The sequence below is a fragment of the Rhineura floridana genome, chromosome 19 (genome assembly GCF_030035675.1).
Source record: "Rhineura floridana isolate rRhiFlo1 chromosome 19, rRhiFlo1.hap2, whole genome shotgun sequence".
NCBI lineage: Eukaryota > Metazoa > Chordata > Lepidosauria > Squamata > Rhineuridae > Rhineura > Rhineura floridana.
Window position 1 is genome coordinate 21,183,581 of NC_084498.1, and position 14,969 is coordinate 21,198,549.

The 14,969-nt window shown below is 44.6% G+C and overlaps 1 gene segment (V, D, J or C); it reads right to left on the reverse strand.

The window, feature by feature from the left end:
- Positions 1 to 5,296: 5,296 nt before the first annotated feature.
- On the reverse strand, positions 5,297 to 14,202 carry LOC133373462 (immunoglobulin lambda variable 3-19-like). The segment is given in 3 exon segments: positions 5,297 to 5,389; positions 13,643 to 13,962; positions 14,118 to 14,202. Coding segments are annotated over 3 exon segments (459 nt in total).
- Positions 14,203 to 14,969: the final 767 nt, after the last annotated feature.

Consider the following 14,969-nt stretch of genomic DNA (forward strand, 5'->3'; position numbering starts at 1 on the left):
ACCAGAGGGATCGGCGAGTGCACCAGAGTTTATTCATTCACCTACCAACTAGGAACTGACAGATCAATCTAGTTAGTCTCATGGCAGTTTCAGTTTTTCTCAAAATTTCTGCAAGATTTTTTTTTTTAGGGAAAATGCTAAGAAGTATACCTGGTTTTACAGAAAAAAAAATACCAACCGCAGTTTCTTTCCCCCTCCCACATACCTCTCAGTCTCCATCCTTCAAGTAAGAGGCATGTTCACATTTCAAGGACCCATTGTAGCCATGCAAAAGCACTTGAGGTGGGTTTTGAGCAGGTGCTCATGAGGGGTGTGGCCTTGGGAGAGAGGGTGTGGCCTTGGCAGGAGGTGTGACTTTGGAAGAGTCCTGAGGGCCAGGTAGAAAGGCCTGGAATGCTGCATTGGGGTGTGTGGCCGACTGTGCCTCACTATGGCTGTCTGATCCTTCAGCTCCTCATACCTTCAGGAAGAATCAACTCTCATCTCGCACTTGATTAACCTATTCTGCCCCCAGTTTTGGGGGATGTACTCAACTCCTCTCAGAGGAAAAGAAAGGGAATTAACCTTGTATTTTGGACCACTGCACAAGGGAATTGAAACCCCCTGGCAGGCTCTGTCGAACTCCATCATGGATTGTACCCCTCCCTGTTAGGAAGACATTATTTCAACATAGTCAAGACATAGTCAAGTATCTTTATTACGGTCAACGACCCATCCAAGAGATAAAATAAAATAAAAATAGAATAGTCAGATACAGGCAGTTTCTAGTTTCTAGTCAGTTAATCAGTCATACATTAGGACTGGCTTATATATAAAAACTTAACAAATGAAGACGGATGTACATTAGGACTAATAAAATGATAATAATAACAAATAATTAGGTGGAATACTGATGACCAAGTAATATACGTTTAGCATTATTTCAACAGAACTCAAGAATCTCTGCAGATCTCTTGGTCTAACCATTTCACATGCATAAGCAAATATCATCCTGATTATGTGCTGACAAATTTTATAACATTTTCCGTGTCATACTGTTTCAAGCAAGGATGAAGAAAGACAGCATATCAGCCGTGGTGGCTGTCACCAGTCTCTTACTCTTTTATTTTATTTTACTTTATTGATTTTTTTTCAGAATACAAACAATGGGAGAAATAAACAAACCAAGATACAAACTAGAAAAGAAGGATGGCGTTATATCAAGCCCCTTACTCTTCCCAAATTCAATAATGACAGTATTGATGTAATACTGGGCACCACAGTAATAATCACCCCCATCTCCAGCCAGAATGGTAGTGGTAGTTATATTGCTGATGTTCTCAGAGGTGGAACCAGTGAACTGATCCTGGATCCCATCTCCCCTGCTGCCACAGGGCACGAAGCAGGGATCCTGACCAACTCTCTGCTTATACCAAGAAAAAGGATCCCTCGTGCCAACATCAGTGCAGCACACAAATGTTGCAATTGCCCCCCCCTAACTTCCTCAAGCCTGCCCCATCCAGGGAGGAGAAATGTCATTTTCAGGCTCCGCAGAGGTCTTGAGTGATTCAGGTTTCCTTGCTCTGTTACAGAACAGTGAGGGTTTTTGTCTCAGTTCCTCATCTGATTGTACCACTGTGGAACTTGTAAGTACCGGTGTACTCCCAGGCGCCACAGTAATAAACTGCCTCGTCTTCAGCCTGGATGTTGGAGATGCTTAAATAGCCAGTGTCCCCAGAGGCAGAACCAGTGAACCGATCTGGGATCCCTTCTCCCCTGCTGCTGGTACCATAGAGCACAAAGCGAGGAGCCTGTGCAGATTTCTGCTGATACCAGCCAAAGCTGCCCCAGCTACCTCCACTACTTCTAGAGCAGGAGAGTTTAGTTGTTTGGCCCAGAGAGACAGACTGGGAGGCCGGCTGAGTCAGGGTTGGCTGCGAAGTGACACCTTTGCAAAAGGAAAAAGAAAAGCCCATGGAATATTTCCTGTCTTCTCTAATATAACAACACTATTATGTTTCCATGATAAATACACCAGACAAACAACTGTTGCTAGCCCGTTAATCCTCCTCAACCATACCTGAGCAGAAACTGAGAAACATGAAGAGAACAAGGATCTGGGCCATGGTGAAATTCAGAAGGAAGGCGAATCTCCGAGACAAACGACTCTCTCTAATCTAGCTGCATCTTCCTTCTTCTCTCTTAAATCCCCCAGGAAATGAGGAATGAATGATCTATTATGCAAATAGGTCAACACCCATTGGCTTTGCTAGAGACAGTCTGAGGAAATGGGATGAACTTCTAGCCAATGACCACAGAACATATTTTGCATAAAGGGGGTGTTCTGAAAGCAGATCAACGTTCCTTCACTTTCTCCAGGACAAGGATCTGCAACCTGAGGCCCAGGGGCTGAATATGGCTCTCCAGACTTTCTTATCTGAGCCTCAGGGCTCTCCCAGGACACTCCCCTTTTCCCAAGGCCACACCTCTCACTGGTACTTCTGTGCACCCTCCTCCAGTGGTTTTCCCTAAAATGCATCCTTAAAAGGTGATAGTGTCTCATGCTTCCATGTGTGGAGAGATTTGTATCTACATGGGATAAAATCTTCTGAGTTTTGCATGGGGGGAATGTGGCCTACTATGCAAAGGTAAGAGTCCCATCCATTGCTCTGCCCACCTTCTGGCATCCAGAGGGAGGATGTCTGCTTCTTTTAGTTCCTGAGGCTGCAATAGAAACCTGCTATCCAGCCTCTACATTCTCCGGACAGAGGCTCCACCTGGGTCAAAAGTGTTGTCTGGGATTACAGCAGCAACCAGCAGGATGAGCTGGTGCATCAGCCTTTATTCCTCCACCTACCCACTAGGAACTGACAGATCAATCTAGCTCATGTCAGTTTCAATTGTTCTCAAAACCAGTTCTGTTTCTGGGAGGGTTTTTTTTTTGTAGAGAAAATGCTAAAAAATATACCGTTTTACGGGGGGGGAATACCAACAGGAGTTTCTTTCCCCCTCCCACATCTCTCTCATTCTCCATCCTTCAACCAAGAGGCAGATTCACAATTCAACAACCGTGATGAGGGTTTTGAGCAGGTGCTCATGAGGGGCATGGCCTTGGGAGAGGGGGTGTGGCCTTGGCAGGAGGTGTGACTTTGGAAGAGTCCTGAGGGCCATGTAGAAAGGCTTGGAATGCTGCATTGGGGGCGTGGCCTGCTGTGCCTCAATATGGCTGTCTGATCCTTCAGCTCCTCATACCTGTAGGATGAATCAAGCCCCATTTTGCACCTGAATAATCTAATCCGCCCCCAGTTTTGTGCTCTTGCTTTCGGGGAATATACTCAACTCTCAGAAGAAAAAAAAGGGAATTAACCTTGTATTTTGGACCACTGCATAAGGGAATTGAAACCACCTGGCGGGCTCCGTCAAACTCCATCATGAATTGTACCCTTCCCTCTTGTTTCAGCAGAACTCAAGAATCTCGGCAGATCTCTGTCTAACCATTTTATATGCATAATTTATAATTTTTAATATTGCTAGATTTTTTAAGTAGCGTTTTTTTAAGAACCGCTTTTCTTCTTATAAACTTTTGGTTTTTCGTAGAATGATTGGTCGAGATCATGTTACTTGTCTTTATAGTTGCGTTTGAATGTCGTGACAGAGAATCAGGGGAAGAATGTTGGATGAGTTGTACAGCTTGATCCTCATTTTTGCTGGATAAAGCCCGAGTCGAATCTTGATGGAATAGACACTCTTTATCAAACAGATTCGCTGCTGCTAATTCCTCTGCCAGATTAGGTGCTGTGTCCAAGGAAAATACGTTGGATTCAATAGTTGGAATGTATTTAGTTGACCAATCATAGATAGTATGGATCTTATCAGGGATTTTCTTCGACAAGTTTTCATTGCTAGATGAAGCATAAAATTGCGTAATATGAGTTTGTCCCTTTAAGTCTGAGCAGTGGAAATCTGAGTGTCTGCAAGCTGCAGGGAGATTGCCTTGAGGTAAGTTTTTAGCTTTTGTTTTCTTTTTCTTCTGTTTTTTCATCGAAGGCCAAGGGTGTGGAGAAACCCCCAGTGTTTTCCTTTGGCTCCTTGTTAATACCATGATCTCTTGATGTTTTAATTTTAGTTTTAGTTTTTATTAAGCATTTGTATTTGCATTTGCAGCAGTGAAAATGGCCGATATTATATCTCTTAAAAACTCCTATCAGCCTTTTCCTATTAAAAGACTCGTTTCTTTACGATAAGCAAACAAATAATTGCTTCCCGATTAAAAGCTCTTCTTAAAACTTTTATCTTTAAAAAATAAAATAAAATAAAATAGAATAGAATAGCAGATAAAAATAATGAGCAGCCAGATGCTTAGGTCTTACCCGGACGCCATCTTCAGGACCGTCCCCCTCCTGCAGAACTCATTGTTTATATATGTTTTTAGATGTTTAAATTCTTTTATCATTTGTATGTTTGCTGCCCTGGGCTTCGTTGGAAGGAAGGGTGAGACAGAAATTTATATGGAATAAAGACAGCTTTTCTCTGGCATGTGCTTCATGGAGAGAGAAACTGCATTTCCAGCATTCCACCTGCTATCTTATATGCATAAGCAAATAACATCATCCTGATTATGTGCTGACCAATTTTATAACATTTTCCCTGCCATACTCACTTCAGGCAAGGATGAAGTAAGACTGCATATCAGCCATGATGGTTGTCAACAGTCTATTACTGTTTATTTTATTTTATTTTATTGAGGTTTTTCAGAATACAAACAATAATGGGAGAAATAAACAAACCAAGATACAAACTAGAAAAGAAGGATGGCGTTATATCAAGCCCCTTACTCTTCCCGAATTCAATAATGATGGTATTGATGTAATACTGGGCACCACAGTAATAATCACCCTCGTCTCCAGCCGGAATGTTAGTGGTAGTTATATTGCTGATGTTCTCAGAGGTGGAACCAGTGAACTGATCCTGGATCCCATCTCCCCTGCTGCCACAGGGCATGAAGCAGGGATCCTGACCAACTCTTTGCTTATACCAAGAAAAAGGATCCCTCGTGCCAACATCAGTGCAGCACAAACATTGCAATTGCCCCCACCTTAACTGCCTCAAGCCTGCCCCATCCAGGGAGGGGAGCTGTCATTTTCAGGCTAAGCTCTTAGGTTATTCAAGTTTCCCCACTCTAGTGAGGAAGAGTGAGGGCTTTAGTCTCAGTTTCCCATCAGATTGTACGAGCTTGGAAAAGTTACTTTTTTTGAACTACAACTCCCATCAGCCCCAACCAGCATGGCCACTGGATTGGGCTGATGGGAATTGTAGTTCAAAAAAGTAACTTTTCCAAGCCTGTACCACCTTGGAACAAACTATTGCTGCTCTCCCAAACACAACAGTAATAAAGTGCCCTGTCTTCAGGCTGGACGTTTGTGATAATTAAAGAGCTGGTGTTCCCAGAGGTTGAACCAGTGCTCTGAAGTGGGATCCCTGATTCTCTGCTGTTGATGTAACAGAGCCCAAAGCGAGGAGCTTGTCAAGGTATCACTGCTGATTAAACAAGCCCCTCTCTGCTCTCCATCCATCCAGGCAGGCAAGAATCATCCTCGTTCGAGGATTCATTCCAGACACACCAAAAGGCTCCAGGAAGGTAGATAGTAGGTGTGTCAAAGGAGAGGGGCCTGTCCTGGAGAGAGTTCCAAGGGCCAGACAGACAGGCCTGGTGGGCTGCATTTGGCCTCCGAGGATGATGCTCCCCCCTGCCCTAAACGTGCCCAAGAGCCTTCTCCTTCTGCCAAACAGACCAAGCACAGCATTAGGAAGAAAAGCAAGTCCCAGGGTACCTACAAATGGTAGGTTTGACTTGGCAGCGTACAACAAATGGTTGTGTGACCATGTTTATCATGCGTAGAGAAATATGGAAGCTGCCTTGTCCCAATTCTGAGCTATGGAGCGATCATAGAGTTCTGGTCCTTCACAGTCCCTAGTGAATCTAGTGAAAGCAGGGACCTCTCAAAAAGCAGGTAAAAGGAAGTATCAGTGGAGAATGAGAGTGAACAAGAGTGGGTGCGCAGAGACAGGCATTCCATCAGGTGTTACTTGGGCTACCAGGTTTGATCTCCATCCATGAGCAAGCAGGAAGGACAACAAGGAGGGGAGGGGAAAGCACACATTTTTACTGAACAACATCCTGTTCCACTTAGCATCCTATTGCACTTAATTCCACAGCCGCAGGGCTTTCAAGGGTCCTCTATAATGTCATTCTATCAAATGTGGGGAAACTTAGACCAACATCTCCATCTACAGGCCAAAAAAAAAAAAAAGCAGACATCACATACATTTTCCTCTGAATACAAGTTGTGGCTTATGACTTTCTTTCCCTCCTCGCGCAACAGACTCTAGCTATATGCCCCTCGGTAGCTTACAAGTAGGGGGCCTGCTGGAGATAAGACATCTTCTAGATTGTCCCCAGCACAGGCTACCTCCCCCACCCTGCCATTTTAGCATAGTCATTCTGCAAAAGAATTCAAAGTCTGATTTGCTTGCTGAACCGTCTGAAGCTCTCTGCTCTATAGGCAATCCGCTCTCTGTATGTAGGGCACGGAATTGACACCTACAGCTGGTACTGATGGCCACTTACTTGGATGGCTTTAAAAGAGGATTAAACAAATGCATGGAGGGTAAGGCTGTCAATGGCTACCAACCCTGATGGGTATGTTTGACATTCCCTCCACTGTTGGAGGCAGTATGCTACTGAGTACCAATTGCTGGGAATTGAAAGTGGGGAGAGTTGCTGTTGTGCTCAGGTGCTGCTGGTGGGCTTCCCACTGGGGCATGTTATTGTCCACAGTGGTGTAGTGGAAAATTCAGAAGTGCAGGGTCCCTTTATGATAGTCACAGCCATGCCCTGTCACAGCCACATCGCCTTCTAAGATTATACAACCTTCTAAAATTATAGAATAATCTGGCCAGGCTTGGATACTACTTTCTGCTTCTCTACCACTGTCACCATTTGACTGTCCTTTCTCACTGTCAGAGATATCACTTGGATTACTGAATTTGGTGTCTACACATTTATCTCCTGCTGCTGTCAAACTGCTTGATGATGTAGATGGGATGCTATCATCAGGATTCACTGTCTCTTCTTCTGCAGTTGCAGAATTCTCACTCTCTGCAACTTGTCTTGCCTTTTTGAAGTAGGAACTAATAAAAGCTTGATTGCAACTGACACTTATTTGGGCTCTTCTCAGTAGGTAACAGACTCCCCTTTCAAGCTGATTGGCCTGTAGGATGCTGGAGACATAGGGACCCTGCTGGAACCTGGCTTCCAGAAAAATAAGGGGTCTAAGACCCCCAGGACCCCGGACGACTACACCCCTGGTTGTCTACTGTGAGAGCACAAAGCTGGACTAGATGGTCTTTTGGGCTCATCCAGCAGGGATATAGGTATGTTCTTATGAGTAGAAGAAGGGCTCCCATGCTATAAGGAATGAATGAATTGCCCCACACCCCAGCTCCTTCTCAGTTTATGATAAAGCTCAAGTCTTGCTTTTGCGTTTTTTATGGGCATCTGGTTGGCCACTGTGAGAACAGGCTGTTGGACTAGATAGGTGTTTGGCCTGATCACGCAAGGCTTTTCTTATGTTCTTATCGCAATGTGTGGATTGTATGGAGTGGTAAGCAAGTAGTCTTGCCATTGACTGCCATTTTGCATTCTCTTCTTTTGGGAGGAAAAGTGAAAGTTTTCATCTTTTCTAAAACCTTTTTAGAAGGTTTTACTTTTTTCCAGTTCTGCAAATCTTGCAGTTCCCCGGACCTATATATATATATGTATTGGGAAGCTCCTCTAAAGACTGCAATTGGTCTTGGAAGATAATATATTATGTGTTGAACTGATGACATCTAGTGGTGAGCTGTGCAAAGCTGGTTATGAAATGGAAATGGACTGCCTTCAAGTTGATTCTGACTTATGGTGACCCTATGAATAGGGTTTTCACGGTAAGCGGTACTCAGAGGGGGTTTACCATTGCCTCCCTCTGAGGCTGAGAGGTAGTGACTACCCAAGGTCACCCTGTGAGCTTTGTGGCTGTGTGGGGATTTGAACCCTGGTCTCCCAGTTCGTAGTCCAGCACCTTAACCACTATACCACACTGGCTCTCTGAAGCTGGTTATACTCACTGCTAAATAAATAAAGGCCGTGTGTGCCTGTGATTCACTCAGCCAAGAGACCCTTGCCTTATATTTGGAAGACACAGCCCTGAAATCTTCTCCCATTGGGGTTATTTTGTTCTGACCTCTCATAGAAAACACTTGGATAAAATTGGATAAAAAAAATAAGGTATTCTTTTTAAAAAGAAAAAGCTCAGAAAACTTACTGCTTTCCAATGCAATCTGTGCAGGGTGTGGGGAGATTATCCATCAGCAGATCACATGTGAATTCACCTCACTCTATAGCCTGTTTATTGAGCATTCAACCTTTGTATGAACAAAGTTTGAGGAGGGGGTAGGCGTTAGGTGGCTATGCATCAAGGCAATTGTTATCCCACACATCCCCCCCCCTCAATTTCCTTGTCATGTTCCTCATGCTAGGCAGGAAGAGAGAAGGTTTTTGTCTTGGGTTCCCATTGTCGGGAACACTTGCAACAAGAAACTTGAACCAGTACGGGGGTGATAGACAGTGTGGGGGGGAGGGCAATAGACAGAAAGGCTGCCTATTCTTCTCTCACTGATTCCTTCTTTTAAAAACTATTTGTTGATTGTTTTTTCTCAGGCTTTACTTCCTTCCTTCCCTCTTCTTAGAGTTAGCTAGTGTGTGTGAATGCTAACCTCATAACTCCATAAATGGAGTTCTCACAGTGGCCAACCAGGTGCCTGGGGAAAGCCCACAAGCAGGACCCCAGTGCAAGAACACTCTCCCCTCCTGAGGCTTCCGGCAACTGGTTTTCAGAAGCATGCTGCCTCTGACTAGGGTGGCAGAGCACAGCCATCACGGCTAGTAGCCATTGATAGCCCTGTCCTCCATGAATTTGTCTAATCTTCTTTTAAATCCATCCAAGCTGGTGGCCATTACTGCATCTTGTGGGAGCAAATTCCATAGTTTAACTATGCGCTGAGTAAAGAAGTACTTGCTTTTGTCTGTCCTGAATCTTCCAACATTCAGCTTCTTTGAATGTCCACGAGTTCTAGTATTATGAGAGAGGGAGAAGAACTTTTCTCTATCCACTTTCTCAATGCCATGCATAATTTTATACACTTCTATCATGTCTCCTCTGACCCGCCTTTTCTCTAAACTAAAAAGCCCCAAATGCTGCAACCTTTCCTCGTAAGGGAGTCGCTCCATCCCCTTGATCATTCTGGTTGCCCTCTTCTGAACCTTTTCCAACTCTATAATATCCTTTTTGAGACGAGGCGACCAGAACTGTACACAGTATTCCAAATGCGGCCGCACCATAGATTTATACAACGGCATTATGATATTGGCTATTTTATTTTCAATACCTTTCCTAATTATTGCTAGCATGGAATTTGTCTTTTTCACAGCTGCCGCACACTGGGTCGACATTTTCATCGTGCTGTCCACTACAACCCCGAGGTCTCTCTCCTGGTCGGTCACCGCCAGTTCAGACCCCATGAGCGTATATGTGAAATTCAGATTTTTTGCTCCAATATGCATAATTTTACACTTGTTTATATTGAATTGCATTTGCCATTTTTCCGCCCATTCACTCAGTTTGGAGAGGTCTTTTTGGAGCTCTTGCAATCCCTTTTTGTTTTAACAACCCTGAACAATTTAGTGTCATCAGCAAACTTGGCCACTTCACTGCTCACTCCTAATTCTAGGTCATTAATGAACAAGTTGAAAAGTACAGGTCCCAATACCGATCCTTGAGGGACTCCACATTCTACAGCCCTCCATTGGGAGAACTGTCCGTTTATTCCTACTCTCTGCTTTCTGCTTCTCAACCAATTCCTTATCCACAAGAGGACCTCTCCTCTTATTCCATGACTGCTAAGCTTCCTCAGAAGTCTTTGGTGAGGTACCTTGTCAAAAGCTTTTTGAAAGTCTAAGTACACTATGTCCACTGGATCACCTCTATCAATATGCTTGTTGACACTCTCAAATAATTCTAATAGGTTACTGAGACAGGACTTTCCCTTGCAGAAGCCATGCTGGCTCTGCTTCAGCAAGGCTTGTTCTTCTATGTGCTTAGTTAATCTAGCTTTAATCATACTTTCTACCAGTTTTCCAGGGACAGAAGTTAAGCTAACTGGCCTGTAATTTCCGGGATCCCCTCTGGATCCCTTTTTGAAGATTGGCGTTACATTGGCCACTTTCCAGTCCTCAGGCACGGAGGAGGACCCGAGGGACAAGTTGCATATTTTAGTTAGCAGATAAGCAATTTCACATCTGAGTTCTTTGAGAACTCTCGGGTGGATGCCATCCGGGCCCGGTGATTTGTCAGTTTTTATATTGTCCATTAAGCCTAGAACTTCCTCTCTCGTTACCACTATTTGTCTCAGTTCCTCAGAATCCCTTCCTGCAAATGTTAGTTCAGGTTCAGGGATCTGCCCTATATCTTCCACTGTGAAGTCAGATGCAAAGAATTCATTTAGCTTCTCTGCAATCTCCTTATCGTTCTTTAGTACACCTTTGACTCCCTTATCATCCAAGGGTCCAATCGCCTCCCTAGATGGTCTCCTGCTTTGAATGTATTTATATAATTTTTTGTTGTTGGTTTTTATGTTCTTAGCAATGTGCTCCTCAAATTCTTTTTTAGCATCCCTTATTGTCTTCTTGCATTTCTTTTGCCAGAGTTTGTGTTCTTTTTTATTTTCTTCATTCGGACAAGACTTCCATTTTCTGAAGGAAGACTTTTTGCCTCTAAGAGCTTCCTTGACTTTGCTCGTTAACCATGGTGGCATCTTCTTGGCCCTGGTGGTACCTTTTCTGATCTGCGGTATGCACTCCAGTTGAGCTTCTAATAGAGTGTTTTTAAACAACTTCCAAGCATTTCCGAGTGATGTGACCCTCTGGACTTTGTTTTTCAGCTTTCTTTTTACCAATCCCCTCATTTTTGTGAAGTTTCCTCTTTTGAAGTCAAATGTGACCGTGTTGGATTTTCTTGGCAATTGGCCAGTTACATGTATGTTTAATTTAATAGTACTGTGGTCACTGCTCCCAATCGGTTCAACAACACTTACATCTCGCACCAGGTCCCGGTCCCCACTGAGGATTAAGTCCAGGGTTGCCGTCCCTCTGGTCGGTTCCATGACCAACTGGTCTAGGGAATAGTCATTTAGAATATCTAGAAACTTTGCTTCTTTGTCATGACTGGAACACATATGCGGCCAGTCTATGTCCGGGTAGTTGAAGTCACCCATTACTACCACATTTCCTAGTTTGGATGCTTCCTCAATTTCATATCTCATCTCAAGGTCTCCCTGAGCATTTTGATCAGGGGGACGATAGATCGTTCCCAGTATTAAGTCCCTCCTGGGGCATGGTATCACCACCCACAACGATTCTGTGGAGGAGTCCGCCTCTTTTGGGGTTTCCAGCTTGCTGGATTCAATGCCTTCTTTCACGTATAGAGCGACTCCGCCACCAATACATCCTTCCCTGTCCTTCCAATATAGTTTATATCCAGGGATAACCGTATCCCACTGGTTTTCTCCATTCCACCAGGTCTCCGTTCTGCTCACTATATCAATGCTCTCCTCTAAGACCAAGCACTCCAGTTCTCCCATCTTGGTTCGCAGGCTCCTAGCATTAGCGTACAGGCACTTGTAAGCAGTGTCTCTCTTCAAGTGTCTTTGGCACTTGTGGTTTGGCCTGTGGTAATTTTGCTCTTCTGAATTTATATCCTGTGCCCTGCTCTCACAATGCCTACTTCTAGGCCTACCCCTTTTAAAATTTCATAATTTCTTTGGTTTTTATCCCAGGGGGGAGGTTTATTCCGAACCAGATCTTCCTCAGCTCCTGTCGGGTTTCACCCCCAGTCAGTTTAAAAGCTGCTCTGCCACCTTTTTAATTTTAAGTGCCAGCAGTCTGATTCCATTCTGGTTCAAGTGGAGCCCGTCCCTTTTGTACAGGCCCGGCTTGTCCCAAAATGTTCCCCAGTGCCTAACAAATCCAAACCCTTCCACCCAACACCATCGTCTCATCCACGCATTGAGACTGGAAAGCTGGGCCTGTCTGGCTGGTTCTGCGCGTGGAACCGGTAGCATTTCAGAGAAAGTCACCTTGGAGGTCCTGGCTTTCAGCATCCTACCTAGCAACCTAAATTTTGCTTCCAGGACCTCACGGCTGCATTTCCCCATGTCGTTGGTGCCAACGTGCACCACGACCACTGACTCCTCCCCAGCACTGTCTACCAAACTATCTAAACGACGGGCGATATCCGCTGATGAATTGTCCCCTTCATGCAAATCCATCCCATGCTCATTGGCTCTGCTAGAACACCATGTCTCTGCTAGGAAGGTATGGTGCAATCACATACAACTGATTTGCATAGTTATTTTCTTTTTTAAAATTATTGGGAATAGCTCTTGTCTTGTTAAGAATGAACACAAGGCAGGAGTAGGATAATTCACCAAAGTCAAAACTGATGGGGACCATAGCATAAAGAAAGAGGGATAAAGTGGGATCAGATGTTTGTGGCAAACGTCCTGATTTACAAGCAGAATGTGCAGTCCTTGGCATCTCTGGTTTAAAAAGCATCAAGTGGCAGAGGATTGGAAATACTGGAATTACTTTTCTGTCTATTGCACAAAAGCAAGGAGGGAGGCACGGGGCCTTCAAAGTACCTTGCTGGTGAAAAGCCAAAGGTACAAACAAAAACGTTTTTATTTACTGCCAGAAACGTTTTGGGTAGAAATAACCCTTTATCAAGGGCAATCTCAAAGAAGTTTAATGCTGCTGTCTTATTGATATGAAAACGGATTAGATAAGAAAGAAAGAAAGGAAGAAAGGAAGGAAGAAAGAAAGAAAGAAAAAGCATGACTCTTGAACCTCTGTCTTCTCAAATATCACAAAAGCTTTATGCTTCTATGATTAAAATATTACAAATAATTTGCTGTTGTGAGCTAAGCATATGTCAAGTGACTTCTTCACCTCCATCCCTGAACAGTAATTGGGAAGGGGCAGGGAAAACAGAGCCGAGGCCATGGTGAGCTCTCTGAGCAGGGTGAGTATAGTCCTAACAGACTTAAAAGTTCTCCACATGGTCAATTCATGTTATCACACGCACACATATGAAATTGCTTTTTAAAAAATTGTGCGTGCCCTTTGGATTTGCACTTCTGCCATGGGATGTTTATGTTAAAGTGCATTTGGGAAATGAATGCTTTTCAAACTGCAAAGCCATGTCAGTTCTGGAAACTGTTCAAAGCTCTCGTAACCATTATGCTCTAGGAGAAACGTCCTTGGATGACCTTGCCCCCTGTTTATGGCAAACCCCAGCTGGGAGGTGGTGGTTGACCTGGACAGAAGTGAGCCGGCAGGGGGTTCTGCTTTGAGAAAGGAGGTGGCATCAAATATCCTTGCGTCTCTCTCCACTGCAGCTCCTTCATTCAAACAGCTTCAGCCACAGATCAGACTAAGCTTTCTAAGGATTTTCAGTTCACTTCACCGAGTTGAAAGGGGGAAGGTTTTTGTCTCAGTTCCCCATCAGACTGTATCACTGTGGAACATGCTATCAGTGTAATACCAGTCAAGACAGTAATAATCTGCCTCATCTTCAGCCTGGGTGTTGGAGATGGTTAAATAGCCAGGGTTCCCAGAGGCAGAACCAGTGAACCGATCTGGGATCCCTTCTCCCCTGGTGCTGGTACCAGCAAGCACGAACCGAGGAGCCTGTCCAGGTTTCTGTTGATACCAGCCAAAGTAGCTGTTCCAGCTGCCACCACTACTTTGAGAGCAGGAGAGTTTAGCGGTTTGGCCCAGAGATACAGACTGGGAGGCCGGCTGAGTCAGTGCTGCTTGTGAAGTGACACCTTGATAGAAACAAAGAAACAAACAAAAATTCCCACTCAGTTCATCATGTTCTCCAATATCACAAGAAGTGTAATATTCTATGTCAGATTTATGATACAGGTAATGCTGCCGTTGGCTGCTTGGTGCACATGAAGCTACATCTTCACCTCCTTACCTGAACAGTAATTGAGAAGGGCCAAGAAGAACAGAGCCCAGGCCATGGTCAGCTCTCAAAAGCAGGGAGGCTCCCTGAAAGCAACAGGCAGGTGCCTGGACATTCCTTCCTCCTTTCTTAAGTCCTGCAGAGCTGAAGAATGGCTGCTTCATGCAAATCCAGCCTGTGCTCATTGGCTGTTCTAGAACATCATGTCTCCACTGGGAATACAGGAAGCCATAACCAAAAGAAATAACAAGAGAATTGATTTGCATAAAGGAAGTTGTGAGGGGGCAGCAACAATCGCATCACACCTCTCTGCTGCTCTGCTGGAGGTGCAGCTGGAATTAAACATGGTGGGCCACGGTTGGGTTGGCATGGAGAGTGACAGAGAGGGAAGGAGTCATCTTCCCTTCTGGTATGCAGAGATAAAACTGAGGCACTGGGAGGGATGGGGATATTGGACCAGGAGGCAGCCAGAGGAGCTTGGGGAGAAGGAGGAAACTTTGGGATGCTCTTTGTCTTAGTTACAGTGGAAACTGCTCAGGGGAGAAGAGCAAAGAGGGTGGCTCCCTCTACCACAGGGGTCAAGAAGGAGGGAGAGGAAGAAGGCATTGGGAGAATGGTGGCCTTATTATTAGGAAAGCAGACAGGCTAAAAGGATATTAGAAAGTTGATGCCCTCCGTATCAGGAGAAACATAAAGGGACCATAAAACCAGAGTCTATTGACTCTGGGCCTGAGAGACCCTGTGGTGACCCTAAGCAGGTGAAAGACAAGGAAAGACAAGAGGGGAAGCTGTGTAAAGTAAAAGCAGGCAGTTGAGGAATCCAGTGATGAATAGGGATCCTTAACCCATGAAGGAAGGGACCCA